General features: G+C 38.6%; 2 protein-coding genes across 13 annotated transcripts in view; one reads left to right on the top strand and one right to left on the bottom strand.

The window, feature by feature from the left end:
- AP4S1 (adaptor related protein complex 4 subunit sigma 1) lies at window positions 1–15,036 on the top strand. 4 transcript variants are annotated; one of them, XM_068192997.1, is made up of 5 exons: window positions 1–138; window positions 1,477–1,563; window positions 2,618–2,686; window positions 5,760–5,771; window positions 14,279–15,036. In XM_068192997.1, exons 1-5 carry the CDS (start codon window positions 1–3, stop codon window positions 14,405–14,407), a joined length of 435 nt encoding a protein of 144 aa, XP_068049098.1. In that variant the 3' UTR covers window positions 14,408–15,036. The 4 variants fall into 4 exon arrangements, with proteins under 4 accessions (XP_068049098.1, XP_068049094.1, XP_068049095.1 ...); XM_068192993.1 differs by having other exon boundaries at window positions 5,760–5,783; XM_068192994.1 differs by lacking the exon at window positions 5,760–5,771.
- A 1,234-nt stretch (window positions 15,037–16,270) lies between these two features.
- HECTD1 (HECT domain E3 ubiquitin protein ligase 1) overlaps window positions 16,271–25,125 on the bottom strand; it is a 62,016-nt gene continuing 53,161 nt past the window's right edge. For all 9 annotated transcript variants that reach the window (XM_068192983.1, XM_068192977.1, XM_068192982.1 and 6 more), the window contains 9 exons: window positions 23,868–23,995; window positions 21,954–22,155; window positions 21,672–21,809; window positions 20,799–21,406; window positions 19,286–19,364; window positions 19,081–19,174; window positions 18,619–18,769; window positions 17,616–17,760; window positions 16,271–17,221 (listed from right to left, as the gene is read on the bottom strand). In XM_068192983.1, the coding sequence (XP_068049084.1) occupies window positions 17,084–17,221; window positions 17,616–17,760; window positions 18,619–18,769; window positions 19,081–19,174; window positions 19,286–19,364; window positions 20,799–21,406; window positions 21,672–21,809; window positions 21,954–22,155; window positions 23,868–23,995 (1,683 nt within the window). In that variant the 3' untranslated portion in view covers window positions 16,271–17,083. The remainder of the gene's footprint in view (window positions 17,222–17,615; window positions 17,761–18,618; window positions 18,770–19,080; window positions 19,175–19,285; window positions 19,365–20,798; window positions 21,407–21,671; window positions 21,810–21,953; window positions 22,156–23,867; window positions 23,996–25,125) is intronic.

The raw sequence follows: 25,125 nt of genomic DNA, 5'->3' as shown, positions 1-25,125 counted from the left end.
ATGATAAAATTTTTTCTTATGGTTAACAAACAAGGTCAAACAAGACTGTCCAGGTATTATGAGCATGTAGAAATTAATAAACGGGCAATGCTGGAAGCTGAAGTAATCAAAAGCTGTCTCTCCCGTTCAAAGGATGAGGTAGGTTTTATTTCATCCACATCTCACACCTTTCCTATTGATAATTCTGAAACCTATCAGTGTCTATCGCAGGTCATTATCTCATTTGTACCCATGATATAAAAGATTGAGTTTCTGGACTGTGGGTTCAGTCAGTTGAACTGTTATCCTGTATGGAATAAATATGTTTTTCTGAGGCTTACAGAGATTTTGGAGTTGTGTGTATCACTGCCATGACAGATTCCTCTTCTTTGTTTGAAGAAGCTCAGAAGTCATGAAAAACTCATTTTTATTACTGTTATTACTAATTTTACTGAGATATTACAGTTTTGCCAGAAGGTAGATGGCAGAGTACTGACAGCTCTGAATTTAAACTTACGGTAGAGGATTCCAAATTATGAAAACATTATCTAAAGCACAGGGGAGTTTGGAAACACAATTTTTTAGGCCTCTGTATTAGATTTCTTTATTCAAAAGAAGTGTTCATGTGTTCTGCAACAAAGTCAGAAAACATAGTTGAAAATTTTTTTGGATGAAAGTTGAGATTTTCATTGCTCTCTTAATTAAATCGTTGGCTCTTTAATAAAAGCACCAAACCTTTGCATACTGCCTTGAATTAGAGGAGAAAAATGTGACTTGGCAGTGAATGAAGTTTATTGGTTTGTGTTCTGAAGTCAGCTTCTTTACTTTTCATTAATGATGTGCGTTCCTGCACAGCACTCCTCACATACTTCATTCTAGGAAACCTCAATAAAAATAGCAGTTGTTATAAGTCCCTTAGTTTGCAGCTTTGACAGTGGCTAAAGAAAGGAACGTCTTCGTGCTGCTCCTGCCAGGGCATTTCCGAGCGCAGGAGCTGCGGGCGCTGCCGCTGCCATTTCGGCACCGAGGAAATGCCACTGAGAGAAAAGGTGGCGGCGTCTCCTCTAGCGGCGTGAAACGGCGCCATCTCCTGGCTCCCTCCCTTTGGGAAAGACATGTTAGTTCGCCACTGGGTCTGGAAGTCTAATATTTTTAATTTTTACATTAAAATATTGATAATTTTTTTAATAGGAAAATTATCTTTAGGTCTCTTTTTGAAAGGGCTTGCAAATGAAAATTATGGTAAAATATTGGATGCCTTTATAACCCCAAACAAGTCACTTCAGTTCTACAGGTTTCCATTTTTCCATTTAAAAAGTGGTGGCATGTTTTCTGCCAGGAGATGGAAAGTGTGGTGTAACAGTTACTGTACTAAATTTCTTTCAAGTTAAAACTGATGAATCTTGGCAAATCCATGTTCACTGTGGGTCTTACAAACCTGAAAGCTCAGGTCCTTTGAGCAATGTGCTATATTTGACTCATTTTGCTTCTGCCTAGTGCTCTTTCGTTGAGTATAAGGACTTCAAGCTGGTGTACCGACAGTATGCAGCCCTTTTCATAGTTGTTGGCATCGACCAGACAGAGGTAAGAAATTATATACCCTCTTGCAATGAACATTTATAGTGATTATCACAGTGTAGAGCTCAAGTCTTTTTCCAGTATGGAATTTTTCAATAGCAATAAGAGAATTTCAAGGAGTCATTAAAAAAAAAAAAAAACTAAGCCAAACAAACAAATCCCCTCCCCCCAATTTTTTTTTTATTTTTGTGAAGACAGATATAAAAGCAAGTGTGCTATGTTTGACTTTGGTCTTTAGCAGTAGAATGAGCTGTTACCATGAGGTAGTCTTCCTGAGCCTTGTACTGATTCTACACTTCTTTATGTGAGGGAGGGTTTCTCAACAAATGTTAGCATTACAGCCAGGTCAGCTGTCTCATCTGTGGTGACTTCTCTCTGGTTTTAATGTCCTTGGTCAAAGAAAAAAATTCCTATACTGTCAGCTATAAAGATGCCAATTTATTTTACATTTCAAAAAGGGAAATAAATGCTATGAAATAGATATGAAATGCTATTTCATATGTTCAGGTTGCACCTGGGAGGCCTTAGTGTTTGCATTGATAACTGGTTCTCAGAAATTAATTCAGCATTTAGTGTTGAAGACCTTAACAGGGTGGTGTGGAAGGTAGCTGCTGCCTAGCACAGTATCTTCAAGTCAGGGGTATCATGGCAGGCAATTTGGGACAAATTACTTTGGCTTTGCTACAGAAATTGCCCAGCAGAGGCTGTCTCTGTGCTGCAGCTGGCTGGTGTGACTTCAGCAGGGGTAAGCTTAACCTAGTTAGCTGTGTGTGTCCATAGAGCCGAGCTGGGAGGGGTGGAACAAGGGCTGCAGTGGGATGGCAGCAGCCTGGGGGACAGAAGCCATTGGCTGTTCAGAGCTGCTCTGTGTGGCCAGCCTGGAGCTTCGGCCCTGAGCACTGCCCAGCTCTCGGCACCTCAGCTGGGTGACTACATGGCCTGAGCAGAGGGCTTACTCTATTGTCTAGTGGCTTTTCATTCACCACAAACTGAATTAACACAAAGAATACTATTGCATTTTCTAGATATTCATTTAATATTCAGTTGTTTTTAATTTCAGAATGAGATGGCAGTATATGAACTAATTCATAATTTTGTGGAAGTTTTGGACAAATACTTCAGCAGAGTGGTGAGTGAGATGCTGAATCTGTTATGAAACAGTTTTTCTCTTTCAAAACTTTGGTGGAAGTGTCATTTCAGAGAATAAATCAAAGGAGAAAAAAAATTAATATTTTAGAATTTTGATAAATATTATCACTGTGGGGAAAGGCAGTATGAGCTGATTTTTCAGAGAAGTAAAAGTATACACAGTTTATAAATTATCAGACAAGGAATACCAGAAATATTTCTGTTAGAAAAGCGCAGGCATATGGGTCTTAGGGAGGTTTCTTTGGGGCATATACTCTTAAATTAGCCATGGGCATTTTATATGTTTTACAGAAATAAAGAGCTTTTACTTTGCAGTTCTTGTGCACTTTATAGCATTACATTCCCCAAATGAAATTCATTCAAGATTAAGATGGTGTAAGCACGAAGCAGGGAACTGACATCACTCTCACTGAACAAGATCAGAGGAATGGAGCAAAAGAAATCTCAAAAACCAGTCTGTACTTGTACTCCCCATATTGTTGTCAGGCAACAGTGGATATCTGATAAAACAACTTTTGTTAAGGATTCAACATCAGACATGGCTCCATTTAAAATAACACTGTTCCTTTTGGTGGTGAGAATTTATTTGCTTGCTTGTTTTTGCAAAGTTTGAAAATGCAGCTTTGCAGTTCTGGTTAGAACATTTGCTATTTAATACAGGGTTTGTAATAATCTTGTTACAAAAAAAAAATTGACTGGAATCATATTTTGGCACAGTTTCAGTTAACCTCTGTTGAAATGTGTTGAATATCCCTCTTGGAAAAGAGGACTGGATATTTCCTCTGTAGTCCATGTACTTGAGGGTACTACACTGGTGACTGTACGAACAAGATATCAGTGTGCAGGGTCTAAAACTGCTTTCCCAGTTCTAGTACCACAGCAAGCACGGCAGAGCTCCCTCTGTGAATTCAAGGACACGCTTGACAAAGTCATCGGCACCATTCACTGTTTAGATGTTTGGCAAATCTTTTAGGCTGTTATCTCAACTGACGTCGCCCCAGCCCATGGAAACTGCTGGTACTAAGTATATCACTCTCTGACTGCACTGAGTTCAGAATTTCTCTTAAAATTGCTGACTGTAGTCTCAACCTAAGTAGTGATAACCAGGAATGGGATTAGATCTCAGCAGCACAGGAATGCACAATAAAATTTGGTCACATCTTATTTGTCTGATTGAGCTAACAGTTGCCAACCACCTCTCAAGTTTTATTCAATTAAAGCAGAGCAAAAAAAAAAAAAAGTAGTTATACATATAAATGTAGTATATATATAATCCTTTGACCACACATATAACCCAACCACTCACAGCTATTGGAAATTTGCTGAGTTCATCATACCAGAGGGGCTTTTTTTATTGTCTGTAGCATTTTGGGTTTGAGACAGAGGAACCTAAAAGGGGGGTGCTAAAAGAAATCTCATGCCATTTGATGGTTCTGGTACTAATAAGCATATAACTCAATAAATGGGAAAGCACTAAGACAAGGGCTGTAATTCTAGCTGGGGTTTCTGGCAGTAACCACAGAGCAAGAAAGTATAAATCTGTACTTTTACAGATTACTGTTTAGGATTTGCAGAATTTTAGCAGAATCCCAAATTATGATGATGGCAATGGAGACAGAACTCTGGGAAAGGAGAGAACATGTGTCCCACTCTAGAAGGACATTTTGTCATCTATTATTTTTAGACTTGAGAGCTTTAAACATTCTCACTCACGTACTCTATTTTTATCTAATGGAGTTTACAGAGCTTCAATTCAGATATGAGAACAAACATTAATGGAATTAGGGGGAAAGCTTTCAGAATTATTTGTGAGATGTAATTCTGAGTCCCTTTCACTTTTATATGGCTACCCAAGAAAAATTCTGCATACTGGTCAGAATTCCAATGTCTCCAACTACTTTTTAATGATGAGAAAACTTGAACTGATCGGGCCCTTAAAATGCAATTTCTGTGATGCATTAAAAACTTCTAATTGAAGAATGGCAGAGTCACTCAACAGAGGCCTGTAGACTAGAACTAGTCTAGTTTACATCATCTTTAGACCACAGAAGTAGTAGCAATTTTGCCAGCAAAACCTTACTGGCTTTATTCTGCCTTAAAACCAGGTTTAGACCATGAATGAAAACCACATTATCAAACTAAATTCTCTAGGTAGCAGGTAAAGATTCCCTCTTTTAATAGAGACTGGGGAATCTCCACACAACTCAGCAAGATCTTAAGTGCTAAGGCTGTGATTAATTATTTCTAAGTTTAGCTATTTAACTGAGGCATCTAAGTTAGAAATTTGGTCATCCTAAGCTCCCTTTACTGGCAGTGGAGACCGATGATTATCTCGAGAAAGTGAGTCATGCCTCAAGTGTGCCGAGTCAACTGGTGAAGATCGCCATCTCTTCTGCTGACTGCAGAGAGACCACGAGGGCTTCTAACTCAGACATCTTGGTTAAATGAGTAATACTGCTTGGAGTAAATCCAAAAATAGAAGGGAAATCATGACTATATGAAGAATTGTGTTGCTGGGGCTGGAGAATACTTAGAAGTGCTAAGGGTCCAAAGCTTGGAGTTGCCTTGCCTTTCCTAATATATGCAGCCACTACCACAGCTGTGGGTATATACAGTGTCTAGATTTTGCTGTTGAAATGATCTGCAGTAACAACTTCAACTGTGTAAACTTGGCATTAACGTCTTGGTTTTGCAGGACAAGGAAGAGAGAATATAGGGCTGGAACTGCCATGATTAGAGCTGCTGGTTTTCCACCCACTCACTCAAATGGCACTGCCTATATTCAAATTTTTACTTGTAGGTGACCTCAGAGAGTTTTTTCAGCTTTGATTACAGAGACAGATAGCACATGTAAAGCAAAGCAGTGTTGCAGGAAAGAGCATGTCATTGTCCAGTCCAGAACAGAAATCTGCACTCTAAAATTTGCTATCATTATTTTGAAGACTTTCTTCATCCTTTGAAGGGATGTGTTATGTTTAATGATTATGAAATGAGATCATCTGAGATAAGAGATCAAGCCGTAACTAATGGCTGTCTATATCTTTTCCTTGCAGAGTGAATTAGATGTATCCTTTTCAGTATCAGAAATCCATTTGTTATTACTTTGTGGTGTATGTTCCAGTTCATACTGTCTTCATAGCACTGACTATCACTCAAGTCAATGGAGATGTTCACCAGTGTTGCATTTGGAGTAAGTAGCACCATTTTGGCACCTTTCTGAAAGCATAGCTGATGTTCACATGGCTCACCTATTTAAATCCTCCATCATTAAGATAAGCCTGGTTCCATTTAAAGTAAGACACAGAGAGCTTGCTTTGAGAGAACTAAATACATGAAAAGTTAAATTCATGGGGAACTTTCAGGCTTAAGTAGTTTAAGGTTTCACTTTGAGTTACAATAAAATAGATATTGAAATTACTGTAATAACAAATGAATGTCACAGCTGTGTCTTGAGCCAAATAGCAGCATTATTTCTTAAGATTATGTTTGCAGTTTGATCTTACTTCATGGAAGTGAAGTGAGTTTTACTTTCTGTATCTTTGGAAGGAGGGAAAAACATGGGAGAAGAATATTTAGAAAATGAGGTGTTAATTTTTCCCACTTCTCCCCTTACACTACTGTATTTTCATTATGTTTTGCAGAGTATTAAATAAAATATTATTTAAAACTCACCCAAATACAAATACTAAAATACAGTCCTGAACAATTAAACATAAATAGCAAGTAAATAAAACACAATACTGGAAAAATTAAACCAGGAGAATGTAGCACAGTCTTTCCTCTCAGTTCTTCCAACACACTGTGTGTTGACTCTACTCCAGGAGTTCTTACGCTTATATTTGTTGTTGGTTAAATGCAGATCTGCTGGTACAAAGAGTTTCAGTTACACACCTGAAATGCAGTTGCCATCTTGCAATCAAGTACTGTCAAGTAATTTAGTTTATTTATGAATTACCACTTATGAAGAACGTAGAAAAAGTCTGTAATTTTTCTTGTTCTTACTTCTTTACTGAAAAAGGAAAAAAAAAACACCCTGGAAATAATTAATTTCACTTTTGAAAATATTTTAAAGCTTGCTACATGCTGTAACTCTGCCTCATTTGCTGACTATATATATACATATATATATATGTGTGTGTGTGTACATACACTCACACATACTGTCCATGTTTCCTTCCTAAAATTTAGAAAATGCTGTGGTGTTAGTAAAACACCCTTAAATTCACTGATACTATGAAAGAATAATAATGACATCCAATGTGAAGGGACATTTAAGGTGTGTGAGTGATTACAGAAATACAATTTTTGTATTCAGTTAGTTGTAATCCTGAACTATGTGTTCATGTATATAAGCTTTGCCAAATTAGAGACTGACCTGACCTATTTAATAATTATACATAAAAAGAATCCCCTATGTTTCCATATAGTGTACTTTGAGCATGCAATTGCCTGATTATCTGAGTCATTTGGTATACTGACTATTCTGAATTCTGCTGCCTCTGCTCAGAGATTTCCTACCAAGAGCTGTACACCTTGAGCTACTCTCACTAGTCCTTTTAATAGCTGAGAAAGGCTGCTGCATATCACGGAATGGTTTGGGCTGCAAGGGACTTGAAAGGTCGTCTAGTTCCAAGCCCCTTGCCATGCATGGGAAGGGACACCTTCCACTAGACCAGGTTGCTCAGAGCTCCGTCTACCCTGGGTTTTGAACACCTCCAGGGATGAGACATCTACGACTTCTCTGGGAAACCTGGGGTAGTCCCTCACCACCTTCACAGTAAAGAATTTTTTCCTACTATCTAATCTAAATCTACTCTCTTGCAGTTTGGAGCCGTTTCCCCCTTGTCCTGTCACTACATGCCCTGGTAAAACATCCCTCTCCAGCTTTCTTGTAAGGCTCCCCTTTAGGTACTGGAAGGCCCCAGTTAAGTCACTCCTAAATCATCTTGTTTCTAGGCTGAATAATCCCAATTCTCTCAGTCTTTCCTCAGAGAAGAGATGCTCCACCCTTCTATCATCTTGGTGACTTCCTCTGGAGTCACTCCAGCAGCTCCATGTCCTTCCTGTGCTGGCACCCCAGAGCTGATGCAGCTCTGCAGGTGGGCTCTCACCAGAGCAGAGCAGAGGGGCAGAATCCCCTCCCTGGCCCTGCTGCCCACACTGCTTTGGATGCAGCCCAGGACACGTTTGGCTCTCTGGGCTGGGAGTGCCCATGGCTGGGGCATGTCCAGCCTCCCAGCCAGCAGCACCCCCAAGTCCTTCTGGGCAGGGCTGCTCTGGGTCTGTTCATCCCCAGCCTGTGCTGGTCCTGGGGGTTGCCCTGACCCAGCTGCAGCACCAGCACCTGGTCTTGTTAAACCTCAGGAGATTCCCATGGACCTGCTCCTGGAACTTGTCCAGGTCCCTCTGGATGGCATCCGGTCCTTAGTCTGCACTGTTTGGAGAAGTTGTTGCATTATATGCCAACACTAATGTTGGAAACAGGTGCAATACCATGTCTAAATGATTCCTGCAGAAATTCATCTACATGGGTCTCATCTACATGATGGTATGACTATAAATATTTAGAAAATAGGAGCGTGCATCTCTAACTTACTTGGTCATAGTGGAAAAAATACTGGAAAAGCTCGTGTCTGATATGTCTCTCCTTAACATACATGACATATGCATGAAGTATGTAGCTTTAGCTTTCAGAAGTGTACATTTTTATGATATACATTTCAAGAACAACTTTACAATAAAACATTTTACTTCTATATATGTACAAAATAATTCTCCCATTCAGGAAGAGCTTAATTCTTAAGTTGAAAGGCTACCTAAAATAGTCAAAATGAAATACCCTCCCTTATTAAATGAGATACCCTCCCTTATTAAATGTAAAGCAGAGGTGTAACTAGGAGGAATTGGATTGTTCAGGACTGTATTTGTTTTTGACAACAGCTTGAATAGCTGATCCAGAAGAACAATCTGGGCAAATGCCTTTAGCTGTTATTGCAGTGCAAGAAATGAACCATCAACCTGCCTTTCATAATGTGAAAGAAAATATCCTCCCCAGCAATTAAACCATTGCCTTTACCAAATGGTCTCACACTAACTCTTGTGCTCCATGCAGTTAGCTTGGCTGCAGAATATCTGCTGGAGGTGTCTTCTGAAGGTCTGCAACAGTGAACACTAAGTAGTATTTACAGAATCTTTGTTTACACAGTATCTTGCAGGAGACTCATAATTTCCTGTCTCCCTGCTATTATTTTTGTGTACAGATCCATAGGAAGTTTATTTTAAATGTGATAGTGGCTATTTTATATAGCCAGTAGTGTTTACTAACATGAAAAAAATAGCAAGAAATTACATGAACTCAAAACCCATTTAAAATAGACCATAATTACTAAGGCTACTCAGCCATGCACAGAGCAAAGCCCACTTAAATCCAAAGGCCGAGCCTATCACACAGTTGAGGTGTCCCTGGAGCGCACACCAAGCCTGCAGCATGTGCACTGGTTCTTGCAGCTCCCAGACATAGTGCATTACCCCAGTATTCCTGGCAGTGCAGCTCCAGCAGAGGCAGAACTCCAGCTTTCATTTAGGTCCACACCTGAATTCATCCAGGGCATCCAGCTCATGTCATGGTCTATCTGGAGACAGATATCAGGAAGGGTGCCTTGGGCACAAGGCAGGGACTGGGTTAGATCCCAACAGGATTTGTACATCATGTTGGTATGTATGACATAGGCAGGTAGGATGCTAAACAATGCATGAACAATTGCACAGTTCTGTCATGTATTCTGCAAAAATGAACACAGATTACCTACTGGCTAAGTACTTGAGAATAGCCAGCTTTTTATAGAAGCTTTCATGTGTGAATTGTGAACCACTTACCAATTATATGATGTCCATTTTAATTTTGAGTCAGTTGCACACTTACGAGTAGCTAGGCTGGAAATGACATTGGATTGTTTTTAAAATACCAGTAAGTAGTGCTCTTGGGCCACCTGAATGAACAAGTACTGAAATTGTCCTTGGGGTGTTATATCCTAGTGTGTTAATAGCACTGGATAAGGCTCACTTTGTCTACAAAGTAAGTGGGAAGGGTTTTCTGTAGCACTAAAACTCCAGCTTGGGTGGTATAGGAACTACTTTCTTGCTATGAGGAGGACAAAAGAGACTATAAAAAACACAAGTGTTAGAACAGCAGCTTTATAAGGAACAAAATGCTGGTAAGTATGACAGTTTCTAAAATTGCTAAAGGTAACTTTTCTATTGTCTGAACTGGTGAAAGCAGTTGAAGATACATTATTAACTTCCAGAGAAACAGATACTTACGCTCCCATTGTGGGAAGGGAGGGGGTGACAGAGTGCTCTAGGACTAAGCATCTGAAGAATGTTGTCTTGATCCAAAAAAGCCATTACATTCCATTGCAACTAGCTGCTGCTGCTCCTCCTAGGATAGGTAAGAAGCTTTGATACAGGGAATACTTCATGTGAATAAACTGTTCTTCAGTTCTCCATGGGATAACACTGAGAATACAGTGCATTTAAGAAGTGAGAAAATTGAATTATGAATTTATTCTCTGAATTTATAAGGATGCACTTCAGTTTGCACTGTAACATAAATGGGTAAAATGGAAACCTGTAAGACTAGCTTAAAATTAGCTTAGTTGTTCTAGAACTTCACAGAACTTGAAGGCACCTTTGTCTCCTATTTAATATCAGCATAGTCATTTGAGGAAGAAATGGTCAAGAAAGCATTTCATGGGTTTCAGTGCCTTAAATGTGACTGCCATTAAACAGGCTAAAAGTTACTGAAAGTGAACATTGGCAAAGATAAGTCAGAATGTGTGAGTCTAGACTAAATAAAGAAGCAACTCCCAACTAATCTCTAGTTGAAGATGAACGTACACTACGGAAATCAAGGGTCTGTAGTGTTGTATATTCAGTAGCAAACCATCTGCCCCATATGTACCTGTACTGTAATCCAGAAAGCCTTTGTGCTCCTGGGTGTGTTCTGTGATCACAAGGTGCACTTCATCATCTCAAGTCTGGACACACCCTTCAATTACTTGCCCAGAAAACCCTGAGATCTCTTAAAATGTCTCCATAGGAAGAAGTTATTTATTACGTGCAAGTCCTAACTGTGCCTTTTCCCCTTCTTTCCTTCCCCCTCTTCCCTGCTCAACTGTCTATATACACAATACTTGTGTCACATGTACTTCCTCTTAGTATGCATTTGCCATAAAAGCTCTGGGACAGTAGAAAGTACCATTAATATGTCTTTAAGAAGGGGAACTCTTTAAGTTACCAAAAGCCAGTGTAACATTTAAAATGCCAATTGTGTAGGTATCATTTACTTCTGCTGCATGGTATGTAGCTTGCATTGCCAGAAATTGAGAAGCCAAAGCCAGGGGGGCTCACCTTTGCCCAGGCTGGCATGCAGAGATGAACACGTTTTCCTCTGCGTTCTTGTTTTAAAAAGTCTTGTTATCCTCTGCATGGATCTAGTGAAAGTCCCTTAGTGCTCTTTTTGTGAGCAGTCAGGATTCTTACTGGAAGCAGGACCTTAAATGACAGCTCTGGGTGGAGCACATGGTAGTGCCAACACCAATACAGCTTTTTCCTGTTGCCAGCTGCTCAAACTGGTTTTCTTTGCTGCATTCAGTTGGGTGTGGATTATGACTTCAGGGCTTTAAGCCCTGAAATTCAGGGACACTTGCCAAACAAGTAACAGGTGGGGAGGATGAGCCTTGCTAAGGATCAAATACATATCCCTCCTTGGGCAGGGCATTCAGCCATGAATGTCTGAGCTGTGTTGGGCAAGATGTAACCACAAAGCATAGGTGAAACTTACAGGAAGGGGAAAAGACACAGGGTTGCTCCCTGTACAATCCAATTGTTTGCCAAGAACAGTGTGGTGAAGGGAGGTGGAATGTTAGGTTGAGGGTAGAGGTTGAAGAATGCTTTGGGGCCTTCCAAAATCAAGTTGATAGATCTTTCCAGAATGGTATTAGTATCCTCATTCAAACTGCAGATGGAATTACTACTTCTGGAATGACGACTGTGAGATTTCCATATTAGAAATGGACAGAAGTCATGCCACTTCTCTGCAATGGAGTAAGCCCATTTGGAAATAACCTGGAATGGCCTGCAGGGAAATTGTCATCTCATTGAACTACTTTGGGTCTGAGTGGAACAGCTCCAAGATTCTTATTGGCATGGGTACAGTTTTCCTTTGACATGGTACTGGCACTTCTGGAAATACAATGGGGAAAAACAGTGATGACAAAATTTGATTTAAAAATGTGATTTAAATGTTTTCTTAAACAGGATGATGCAGAAAAATAAGATGGGGGTGGCAGGTTGCTGCATAGTCACTGATCCTGGTTGATTAAGTTGTCTGGGTTTTAGATTTTTGGAACTGTTAGAGGAAGGTCTGAGCTCTGCTATGGGAACTGGGGCAGTGTGAATTAGTGGTAGAGTGTAAAAATTAAAAGCCAGGAGGAGTTGGATTTCTCACTTGCTGAAACCTGAATGGAATGTTATCTAATTTCCTTAACAGATCCTGTAGCCTAGTACTGAGCAGTGCCAGAGGTGAACTAAGCAGCAAAACAGCTGTCTTTCTAAAAATTTTCACGTTACTGTAATAAAGAAATCCTAACTTCTCAAATTAAAATATTTCTGTAAAGGCTGATTTACTCAATAAGTTTATCACAGCAAGAAATTTGGCTTCTCTCTTTGAACTGCCAAGCCAAGTAAAGCTACCACCTGTGTTCTCTGGTACCACAGAAATGGTGATTGAAGTTATAAGGACAGCACTGCTCCTCAGTATCAAAATGCACAATTTCTAGAAACAATGCAGGCCTACGGTCAGATTCAGGAAGAAGTCTGGTATTTAAAACATAATTCAGAATTAAATTAGGTAGTTAAGTTTAGGTCAGCAAATTAGAGGCTGTCTGATGAACCATGGCCATCCCCAAGACCCTGTTGACAGCTATAGTTTCTCACCTAGCAGTAACCAGTAGATAAATTACTTGGGGACTGAATTGTCCTACTACACATACCTAGACATGCTATGCTCTTGGTCAAGCAGAACACTTCCTCTGGAGCGGTGTTACAATTGCCTCCCCTTCTGCACAAACACACAGTAGCACCAAGTTCAGCCCAGAGCGTTCACAGCAAGGAGGAACAAATACATAGATACCTGGCTCTTGAGCTGTTGTCATTTGCAGTTCAGTACTCACACTGCTCCAGCTCTTTGGTAGAGCAGTACAGCTGACTGCCAAAGTCAGATCCGCTGGCAGCCAGGAGACAGAGCAGTCTTCTTCAATGCCTGAATTGTGTTCAAAAAATAAGACATATTTATTACAGAGAGCAGAGGAAACTCTTGATGACTTCAAAAACATGATTCTTGCAACTCCACTGCTTAGCAGGGAAGTCCACTAACATAAATGCAAACACTAGAACAAAACCAGGTTGTCTTCCTGAGATTAATTCACAGTGTCATAAATAGCAGAATGGGAGAGAAGGCACTCAAGAGACTCATCAAAGTGGGGGGAAAGTATTGAGAGATGTATTTAGCAGTTACTGTACAAAGGCTTGCTAGCTCCACTGCAGCAGTCCTCAATACATGGGCAAGATTTAGAAGGTACAAAACAAAGGCAACGCAGACCTCTTGTGCTCAGCACAGAACACATGTAAAGAGCAGCAACAGGTGGAGAGCTAGGCAGAGAAAGGGTTATTCATGCTCTGTCTATGTATGTCAGTGAGGCATAACAGATGCACCCAGCAGGCTGCTTTGCTGTGCCTGTTTCCATTTCAGGTTCTGGTGATAAATGGCAGCATCCAAGTCTTTTTTTCACAGCATAACCCTTGGCAGTTGTTCAGTGGATGTGCTGGACACTCATGTCTGCATGGATGCACTCACATGTCATGACTGCCCACCTCGTACCCCTGGAAGGCCTGTCATCGTTTTTTTTTTGAGACAGATGCTGTTAGAGGAAGTTAAGGAAAGACAGATGTGCTTGTGGACAGATGTGCTTATTGATTTACTTTTCCTCTTCTTTATGACATTTACTGCTAGATCAATGATTCAACTTTATGTATCAGCATACTCCTATTAAGCTATATCCAAACAGATCAAATACTGTTAGTTATTCAGGGCAAGGAAATTTTGAGAATCTAGTGTTTAAGAACTTGCTAATTACTTTCCTTGGAGGAATGCAGAATTTTTGCATCTTCATACAGAAGGCTGTGACCCCTTGATAACATTTCATATCCAGACAATAAGTGGTGCCTCAGACAGACAGTAAAATTAACCACCATAGTGGTTTTTGCCACTATGTACTAGTGCTGTATTCCAGGACAGGATATTGCTTGGGCTTCAACTCTAATTCTGACCACTCTGTGATCAGGAAAAAGTGTCAAACTGTTTCCCTAGCTTTATTAAAATAATGGTAAGTTAACTAGAATAAATTAATAAATACCTATATTTGTTAATTTTTATTGAAGACTTAGGAGCTTAGTTTTTTTGGTGTATTATCTTCACATTGTTCAAAATACACTTAACTTGAAATGCTTCTAGATCATGTTCAATTTGGACAGAGTGCACATCATTTTGGATGAAATGGTGCTAAATGGTTGCATTGTGGAAACAAACCGGAACAGAATTCTCGCCCCTCTGTTTGTGCTTGACAAAGTGGCAGAAGGCTAGGAAGATGCAAGAGTGACTAAGGTGTTTTACAAAAGACAGCAAAAGCACCAGGAATGTACCTATAGCAGTTTGCTGCTGTTGCAAGATTGATTCATGCAACATTCAAATTAGTGGGAAAATGTTTTCCATTTCTCTTGTACTCTGTGTACCCAATGGGAACGATACAGCTAAACATGTGGATGCATTCAGATGCAGCTTCACTGGCCCAGCAGAAATCTTCCTGGAATGGTCAATAATTATAAAACATTTTGAAGATGGAAAAATGCAAACTTACCATGACTGACTAAGTATCACTTTCAATTATGTAGTATCATTCCAGACCTAAAAGACAAAATACATAGAAATATAAATTCAAACTTAGTTTCAGTCCTTCCCTTAAGCACCAGCTTGATTTATTTTCATACAAATTTACTGTTAACAACAGTTCTGTGACTTTTATGCCTACTTTTAAACTATATTCATCCTTCATCAAAAAGCTGGTTTCCCTCTCTTTGCTACTCAAGTCACGCACAGAAAAAGAAAAATACAGGGGTATTAAGTATTTCTGCATACACTGAAGTTGTAACTGGAATTATTTAGCACTTAAATATTATAATATTAATAAAAGATAATTAAAATCAGAAGTTTAATGCTCTTTTGTCATGTTGGCTTCATAAATTACACAAAATATTTTCCCTTTTGGCACACCAGTGTATTTTTTTTCTCTTGTGTATGCTATCTATGCATCAAGATTAAAACTCTTACAGAAGATGAGTAATAGAAGATGTGCAAGTTCTCAGGACCAGGTAGGTACCAAGTGAAGTCTCCCTTTCTTGAGCAGGAAGCCACAGCTATGCTAAGTTGCATTCCCAGGCATCCAGTGTGCTGATTCACACTGCACACTACTCTGTAAGTCGGGACAGTTGGCAATCTCAGCTTACTTCCACTTACCTTTCTACAACTGTTATCTGCCTCCTTCTTAACCTCCAGCCCACCCTACATATAACCTTATACTGAACAAGCATATTCTATGTGAAAGCACATACTGCTCACATAAACACCACTCAGAAACCAGGGTCTAAAGAGCAAAGAGTGTTGTGTGTGAGAATAATTCACAGGGTTTTCACACAGTAACATGTTTATCAAAACAAGATGATGTTGGGACTGGAGCAGAGTTGCATAAACCTGGACACAGGTGTTTGTCTGAAGCATGATAGGCACAGGCAAGATGGTGGATATTCCCCTCCAATTCTGCATTAGGGAAAATTAAAAAACAATGCTGTAAAGTCCTACAAACAATGCCATGAAAAGAAATCTGGCACCAATCTGATATGTATGTGCAAGGCAGAATCTTTTGGCAAGCCCACCTCAGCAGTGGCCTGAGAAGAGGTTGTTACCAAAGACAAGTGGCACAAAGCAAAACTTATTACATAGATTCAACTGCAATAGCCTTTTTTTTCCCCCCTAGTATCAACTACTTAAAAATCTTTAAAACCATAGTGTCATCTTCCTTTATCTTACTGTAAGCCACTTTTCTTCCAATAAATATCACATGCTACCACCAAGACAGCCAGTCCATCTCAAGTAAAGCTGAATCAGCTGTATCGTCTGACCCAGATTTTATTCCAGTGTAATGAAGAACTGTAGTCTCAGGTCACATGGGCTCACTGCAGAGCACCAAAACCTGCCACATGCAGGTTATCACTGCCAGACTCATTCTTAAGAAGTTCCACTTACTCTGAAAAGATTTGAACACAGAGATGAATTTGTGAGATCAGCAGTTCTCTTATGTAATTCTTTGAAACCTTTAAAAAAGCATGGCACGTTGTTCATAACATATACAGAGATTTAGTAAGTACTAATGAAGTACTCAGAAGAGACATATTTATATGTTGCAAACATTTTAATGATTACTTTTGAGCTTACACATTGGGTGCTTTTTTTTTTAAACTCCAAACTGCAACAAGTTAAATAAATGTTTATAATATACAAAGAAAATACAACCGAAAGTAAAACTTGCTTTAAGTGTGCCTTGCACTAGGAACCAGTGTTTTTTAATAGCTTTATTGTTGAGCTGCACAAACACACTTAAGGATTTGATCTTTATAGCAGGGCATTTGAGAAATCAAAATATATTCCCACTTGAAAGAAAAAGAAGAAAAAAAATGGTTGTGCATGATTATACGCAAAAACCCACTAAAATACTCCAATAGTGCAGGCACCATTAAAAAAGAAAAGGCTGGAGATGCCCATTAAGTCTAAATTTTAAAGGAAGCAAGTTTCTGACCAGTTAGCTTAAAGCCAGCAAAACAGGGATCAGTGATGGCAACCGTAGTGTACAGGGTATTAAAAGACAAACTTTACACAATAGGCTGTTAGAAATTTTTATCAGTGAACACTGAAAATCTGATGATCTGTTCTTTGGAACAGTCAAACAGAAACAACTTAATTTCCAGTTGTGCAAGCCCTTGAAGCATCACACAGTGTTCTGTGCCAATTTCTTGCTGGCTGTGTAGTTACAAGGATTTATTTTGTCATTAGCAGCTAACAAACATTCCACATTTTCCTAAAGCCTCACAGGTGAAAAAAGGCAAGTCTCGTCAGAGCACAGCGTGGAGATCGTATTTTTTGCACACAAACACAAGAGGCTTCGCTAGTATCAAAAACACTTCCATGTCCCAGGCTGCGCTCAGCGGCTCAGTTGAGATGGAAGCCTTTCTCCATGGTAGCAGCTAGCAGACGCTCCCTCATAATCTCCTCGGAAGAATACTCAGGCAACTTTAGGTAATGCACACATGTATTCACAGATGGATAACTTGCATCTGTAGCATCAACCTGAGGAAAAGAAAAGAATTTTACTGCAGTTGTTCACAGCACTCAGTATGGAAGTTAAAAGCTGTAAAGTCCTCTAAGTCATGGCACTTGATGTATACCTTACACCAGTTGTCAAGCAACAATAGCATCAGTAAAGCTACAGGCCAATTTATAAATATACTTGCTTTATATGTACATTAATACCTTGATATTTAAATATATGAATTTTATATGAAAATACATTATTTTTATATATATATGGTATCAGAGAGCAGACCAAGAAGTTAGTATCAAAACCTTAGCATACTGCCATAAAATAAATAACTTAAATAAAAAATCATCACTGTTAATGCAGAAACTCCTGCACTGCCAAGCCAAAGCAGCTGGCTTACAGGGTGGCCGGGAGACGCCATACCTTGCGCACAACAGTGAGCCGGGGGTGCAGGTTTGCCAGCCCTCCTGGTGGGAGTGTTGAACAACCAGTGGTGAACTGCAGAAAAGCCTTCCTCTCATCTGAAGACATTCCACACAAGACTCTCACAAATCGAAGGAATCCAGGGCTTAAAAGAAAGTAAAACAATTAGTTCTGATAACACTAGAAGAGAGTGTGGGGTTTTTTAAAATTTCTCTTAACTTGACACAGTAGAATTACAATCTTTAGTCATGTTTAAGCAGACATTTTAAGATTCTAGGGCCTGTTGAGTATTAAGAATAAAACATACTTAAATCCAAAAAAATAGTCTTTAATCTCCTTGCAGAGTATTACACAAAAAAATTGTAGGTACATACTTATCTTGGGGTGTTATTTGGGTATCTCACATTTGAATGGTAGAGAAGTAGAGCTCAAACATTTCAGCAGGCTTATTCTAACACAGTTCCAGAAGGGATTTTTATGTTATTGCTACCAAACATGACAAGCAGCAAAACCCAATCCCAAACCAAACAAACCTGAAAACCTTCAAATCAAGACCACCTTCTGATAGCCAACTACCAGTAAGTATATTTGTCCCCTGCATAGTACACTTTCTTTTTTTAACTACACCTCAAGAAAAAGGAATAAGAAATATGGGCAAAGTAACAACTGTACACAGCTGGAAAAAATTATAGCTACTCTCAAATATGAGAATAAAAACTCTAAAATCTATTTTGAATCATTTGTATTAGCTGCCGTTACATTTTCACTAGTTACTTGTATTTGAATGATTTTTTTATCTTCTCTCATCCCAAAACTACCAAGTACCTTCTAACCTATCTGCTGTAACACATGGTTATTTCATGCAATTTTAGACAATCACCTGCTCTTCAATAACCACCAGTTTCATCCAATTTGGCATCTTCATCTAATGAACATCCTGGACATTCTATCACTTAAAATTTTCTTTTAGCTACTATTTTAAAATCATTCAGAATAAAAGTACCTATCTCTTGTATATCCCAGTTTGGGTTCGGTGTAATTGATGATATCCTCAGCTGCCCAAGAAGGTGATTGATTTCCACACAGAATCATCTGAACCTCTTCATGGCTGAAGGAACTCAGCTTCTCCATCGGAAACACTCTATTGAAGCCATCTTTAATTTACACAAGATACAGTTATAAACATGAGTCCAAATAATGTTTATACAATAATGTCAGCATTTAAGTTGTATTTTAGTCAAACCAGAATCAAACAATAGTTTCTTAATTAAGGTAAATGGAACATTTCACTATTAAAAACAGCATAACTGATGCAAAGGTATTCTGAAATTAGTATCTTACCTATTGCATTTTTAAATAAAAAGTTTATTTTTCAAAGCCCTTCTATGCCACCACTTTAAACCAGCATGCCCTAAACATCCATTATTCCACCTAACTTCATATATGTTGTTATATTTACAATTACCTCTGAAGGCTTCCATTTGTTTCTGTATACCAATATGCATGCAGAAGTCAAACATGAGATCTACATACTCCTCTGCATTATCCATTGTTACAGTCTGCAAAAACAGTAGATAAATACTCTAAGAATTCGCCGTTCATTGAAGTTATTGTTGAGACAATAAAAATGTAACTGCTGGTTAAATTGTAAAAGTAGGTTATTTTCTTACCTCATCTTCACCACCTGGTTTGAGATCCACAGCTGTAAACCCATATACTTTGGATGAAGGGCAAAACTGAAAATTTAAACTTCAAAATACAAAGGTAGTTAATAATTGAAAACAAGTTTGCTACTGCTTTTGTAAACACACCAGATTTATAACCTGTCAGGCCCAAAACCACCTCACGGGATTTCAAACCATTGTGAGTGGATCACTTTGAACCACTGTTCATGTATATTCAAAAGCACAGAACTACAAACAGTAATGGACTACACAGATAATAAGTGTTTCAAACATATGGTATGTAAATACACATTCTCTCTATTTATTTGGATTTGACAACCACTGAAAATTTCATAAATTTGATATCTTAAAGCTATCAGTTTCAAAACTACTTAAACCATTTAATTTAGTTCACAAATTCTGAAAAACAATTTCCATTAAATTCCAGCAGTAACAACTACAGCGCCATTTGAACTATTAGGCATTTAGGCCCTTCAATAGTGCTACTTGCTTTCTCTCCATAACAAGCCAGGCTAAATTCCACAAGCCCTTTGAGGATATAAAGCTAATACAGATCACTGACAGAAGGGCTACAAAGATGGGGAAGGGTCTAGAGAGGAAGCCAGGTCTAGGCTGAGGTCACTTGGTCTGTTCAGCCTGGGGAAGAGGAGACTGAGGGGAGACCTCACTGCAGTTACAACTTCTTCATGAGGGGAAGAGGAGGGGCAGGCACTGATCTCTTCTCTGGGGTGACAGTGACAGGACACAAGGGCACGGCCTCAAGCTGCATCAGGGGAGATTTATGTTGGATATCAGAAAAGCGTTCTTCACCCAGAGGGTGGCTGGGCACTGGAACAGGCTCCCCACGGCAGTGGTCACAGCACCAGGCTGGGAGAGTTCAAGAAGTGTTTGGACTATGCTCTCAGGCACAGCGTGTGGCTCTTGGGGATGGTGCTGTGCAGGTTGATGCTTGGGGGTTCCTTTCAGCTCAGGAAAAACTATTGTTTTAAAGGAAATATTTAAAACTAGGGAGCAGGACATCCTGACATGGGTTTACACAGGCATGAGTACTTTGTCTTTTACAGTTGCTAAAAGTCAACACATGTTCTGTTTAACACAGATTTAAACTCTGTAATAGAAACACAATCTGAGATGTCAATCTGTCCTCTAAAAGCTCTCCAAAGAACTTGATAAATTTCAAGTTATCATAGCAAAGAAATTACTGAATCACCCTTTCTTCAAGCTGTGATTTTACAAGCAGTTGTTTTTACAAGTATTTATGTTTCCAGAATCATACATCACTGCAACATAGCCAAATTTAAGATTAGGAAACTGAGCAAGTGAGAAGAGAAAATCCTCAAACCAAAGAAAAAGAATATGGCTGCATCTCTACGGATTCCCTCTTGCAATGATACTATTTAAAACTGAGCTTTATTACTAATTCATTTGTAATTATGTGTTGGCTTCTTTCTCTAATACAAGACTGTTTGTCTATCAATAAATAAATATGAAAACTTACCCCAAATCTTCTATGCTAAGAGGAGGTCCTGAACCTGACGGATTCTTCAGCATCAATTCCTGCAGTTTTGTGTTCTTTTCATCTTCTGATAGATTTTTGTTGCTTAGAATTTGACGTCTTTTAACTGCAAGGTCTTTAATTTCTTTTAGAAACCTAGCTCTATGTGGGTTTACTAATTCAAAGTCTTCCCATGTCAAAATTCCATTAAACCAGGCAGGAGGCTTAGGTTTTGGTGGATCAAGAATAAATTCTGATTTGGAGTCTTCTTCCAGACTTCCTACTGACAAGGAATCATGTCCTTCTTCTGTAGAAGCCTCTGACTGACTTTCAGTACAGTGCAAGTCTCTGTCACCCCGTGATTCATATATCAATTTACTCATGTTACTTTTAATGTCCCCCATACACATGAGTTTAAAAAAAGGCTTAGAAATGGGTAAATCCACAAGTCTATTGTCCTGAATGCATTTAGCCAAGAAAATTCCAAGGAAATGAAAGAGTTTGGTTATTCTCTCAAGTTCATCACTATCTTGTGGGAATGGTGCTGTAAAGAGTCCACATGATCTCTGTACATAGTAGCCAGGCGGTTTCAATCCACCACCAATATCAACCTGATTTAAGAGACAGACAAAAAAAGCAGACATGGTTAAAGGTGGATTTAATTAGATATCTGCACTAACTTCCTATACTCTACTGCTCCGTTAAAATAGAAGAATTTAAAAAACAAGCTGCGGACCAGAGTGATCATTCTTGACCATGATGACTCGCTGCTGTATGAACATGTGTTCTTCTTTCCTGGATGCCTAGCTCGTTTTTCTTTTTTTTTTTTTTTTTTTTTACACAAGTACTCAGTTTAAAATACAAATTAAAATGTACCTGTCGGGACTCATCATCTGGAAAATCATCATCGCAAAGCCAAGCTCCCAAGTCTGTCCTCTGAAATTCTGCTGCCACCAACGCATAAAATTCCAAGGTAGGACCCAGGCCTGTTCCTTCCTCCCCTAAAAACTCAACCTAGAAAAACATAAGGAAAGTTAATAGTAAAAGAAAATCCTAGTGAAATGTTCAGCATTGGTTATGGAACAGGATATTCAATATCCTGTCCATTACATTAGAAATAGCTATCTAACCCCGCTCTGCTGGGCAGATATGCTTTACCTCTAGAACAGATTTTCTGTCTGCATGAATCTGCATGACATTTTCTGCCCATTCCATCAAGGATTCACCTCGCGGAACTTTCACTCTTTCATGTTTGAGGCGTCCAACTCTGAATTCTCCTGGATCATCACGTCGTACTGTGCTCGTGGTCCTTGTCCGTTCCACAGTGGCTTCACGTCTGTTCTGCAGCCATACAATTGCTCTGGAAAAAACCAAACTCCAGTTCTTTAAAACTTCCATGTCTTCCAGCATGAAAACTTGAAAGTAGTCACCAATAAAAAGTGACTTGTTAAGTACTAATTGCCTTCTAATTTTTTTCAGCTATAAACCAAACTAAACTATTTATCAGCCTGAAATGCCCCAAAATATGGGCTACTTCATATTTTATGAAGTCAGAAAACTAAATAATTTCTAATATAATTGCCGGATTCTGATGATAGCACCAAGGGAAATATACATTCTTGATCTGAATTCCTATAGTTTTCACACTACAGTGGAAAAAACAAAAGGTAGCATTTACTGTTGAACTTTTAACCACAGATGCTCAAAACTGTTTAGACACGTATTACACCTTTCATTATATACTGTAAGGCAGTTGCACATTACCCCATTGATACTGACCAAGTTTTGCAGAGTTATTTACTAACACACTCCTTAGAGCAACACAGAACCAAAGTTCAAGTGCAGTCATAGACAAATAGACCCGTATCAGTGAAGAATAGCTACCTTTAATAGTAGTACTTACACAAAGTCATATTTCCAAATTTCTCTATGTATTGTCATCTATGCAGCAATACATTACCTTCAAAGCTATTATCTGTTGATTGTTTTGAAAAAATAGCCAAGTGTCATGACAGAGACAGCAGAGAGTGTACGCATACACAGTCCATACAGAATAGATGAATTTCAAGAATTACTTCCAGTATTTTAAGAGCTTAAGAAAGCTCTTTACTTACAAAGTAAATAACATGCAATGTTTCCTGAGGCATCTCTTTAAAATGCAGCTTCTCTAAAAATTAACTTCTTCCAAAACAAAACTAAAAAGACCCCAAGATATGGACCATCTTTCTGTAGAAGTTAAAATTTTTACACAATAAGATTTAAACTGATGTCTTGCAAGTTAATACTTTTTCTTCTCTTCCTTTTTCTTTCCTTTTAAATACTTCATTTTACATTCCTCATGAGGCACTTCTACTGCATGTAAGACAAAACAGTAATTTTGGCAACTCTCTACCCTTTGATTTGGAAAACCAAGTATAGCAAGAGCCAAGAAAACCCTTAAAAACTAATTCTTCCTTTTCGTTACAAAAAAAGTATACCAGCAAAAAGGTTTACGCTGTCTGTATACTCTAAAAGTTATGACTGCTGCAATCAAAATATTAATGATTCCAAAGTAACAAAGAACTCTAGAGGATATCCTTAAATGTTTTAAAGTCTAGTTTTGTTCCAGTTTCATTATGCAGCTTATAGCAACTTTCAAAATAGCATATTTATCTTAGTTTTTTTCTGGTTTGTTTAAATATTACTGAATTTAAAAGAAATGAACCAAAACAATCACAAGTTGCTGGAACTATAAAAACATATGTGCTTCCAAAAAACTTTCAGTTCATACAATTCTCCAAATGTTTCCTATTTTTTAGTTTTTTATGTAACGAACTGCAACTTAGACAAACTGGCCAATAGGATAACCTGGCTATAAGTACACAAGCAAGTCTTGAAGTTAAAAAATGAAATTACTTGTCATTCTGAGCTTTTCCATCTTCCTCCTTCCATTATCCAAAATTATTCACATTTGGCAAGAAAAAACTTTCTCATTAGGATTAAGGTCCTTCTGGCAATCAGCAATTTAGAAACTACTATATGTAAAAAGTGAAAAGGAAGCAATCATACTTCTTTTATTTTTTTTTTTTTTACCTTGATGCTCCAAATGCTGTACATGTGAAGTACAACTGTCTCGTTTCAAATGGAATTAAGAAAGGACACTTGCTTGTTAGTTGCTCACACCAGTCTGGCAAAGCTCCACTTGCTAGTGCCAAGGGCTCCTGTGTTTTAATGCAAGGAATAAAAAAAAATACCACCAGTGTTAGTAATGTTTGACTTAGGTGGTCCCAACAAGTTTGTAACTAAGTACATACACAGCAAACACACCTAAATACAAAGTTTTTATCTGTGTTCAAATAAGTTTCTTTCTTCTCAGCAACTGAGATTTTTTTCCCCCTTTTAAAAGCTAGCAATATGGAAGCTGTATGAGGAGCAGCTGAGCTCACTTGGTCTGTTCAGCCTGGAGGAGACTGAGGAGAGACCTCATTGCAGTCTACAACTTCCTCGTCAGGGGAAGAGAAGGGGCAGACACTGATCTCTTCCTTGTGGTGACAGTGACAGGACTCAAGGAAATTGAGTCTGAAGTTGAGTCAGGGAGGACTTAGAGTAGATATCAGGAAAATATTGTTTACCCAGAGGGTGGTTGGGCACTGAAGAGACTCTCCAGGAAAGTGGTCACAGTACCAGCCTGACAGGGTTCAAGAAGCATTTAGACAATGCTCTCAGGCATGGCATGTGATGCTTGGGATGTCCTGCACAGATCCAGGAGCTGGACTTGATGATCCCAATGAATCCCCTCCAACTCAGTTATATTCTGTTATTCCAAGTTCATGAACTTTCTAAGACTTAAGAGTGGACACAAGGTGCTTTGACATAATACACTAAAAGCTGTAGTAAATCTCTGGTATTTGCACTACTCAAAGCACTGTGGGGAGATCTAAATACCCAATTACCTGGAAAGAATGACTCCTGAGTTTTGCCCAAAAGAAATTAGATATTACCATCTCAGTATTAGAAGACATGAAAGAAACTTGATGGTAAAAATTATCCCCTTGAAATATTATTACAATCCCTTCTGAAATACAATTATAATAAACTATACTACAGAAATTATTACTACAAGGATGTTCATGGTGCCAGAACAATCTTTGAAAGAACACAAAAAAATTGAAACTTTTTTAAAACAAATAATTAGGACAATGTGACTGTAAAATAATCCCCCTGAACCTCAAAAAGCACACAAGGGCTAACTAAGCTGAGAATCTTCTTTAATCTCTGTTAAAGAAAATGCAGCTCAACTGCAGAACTACATCCTAGTAGCAGGATGTATTTCTGCATCCTTTTTCCTTTT

This window comes from Anomalospiza imberbis, chromosome 6 (genome assembly GCF_031753505.1).
Source record: "Anomalospiza imberbis isolate Cuckoo-Finch-1a 21T00152 chromosome 6, ASM3175350v1, whole genome shotgun sequence".
Taxonomy (NCBI): Eukaryota; Metazoa; Chordata; class Aves; order Passeriformes; family Viduidae; genus Anomalospiza; species Anomalospiza imberbis.
The sequence above is the reverse complement of the archived record's forward strand: the minus strand, read 5'-3'. Positions and strand labels throughout refer to the sequence as shown.

Excerpts from the sequence above, each read along its gene's own strand:
- AP4S1 (XM_068192993.1), top strand. The coding sequence starts at position 1 with ATGATAAAATTTTTTCTTATGGTTAACAAACAAGGTCAAACAAGACTG. Across the intron at positions 1,564-2,617 it reads TTGGCATCGACCAGACAGAG|AATGAGATGGCAGTATATGA; the intron begins GTAAGAAATTAT and ends TTTTAATTTCAG. Across the intron at positions 2,687-5,759 it reads ACAAATACTTCAGCAGAGTG|AGTGAATTAGATGTATCCTT; the intron begins GTGAGTGAGATG and ends TTTTCCTTGCAG.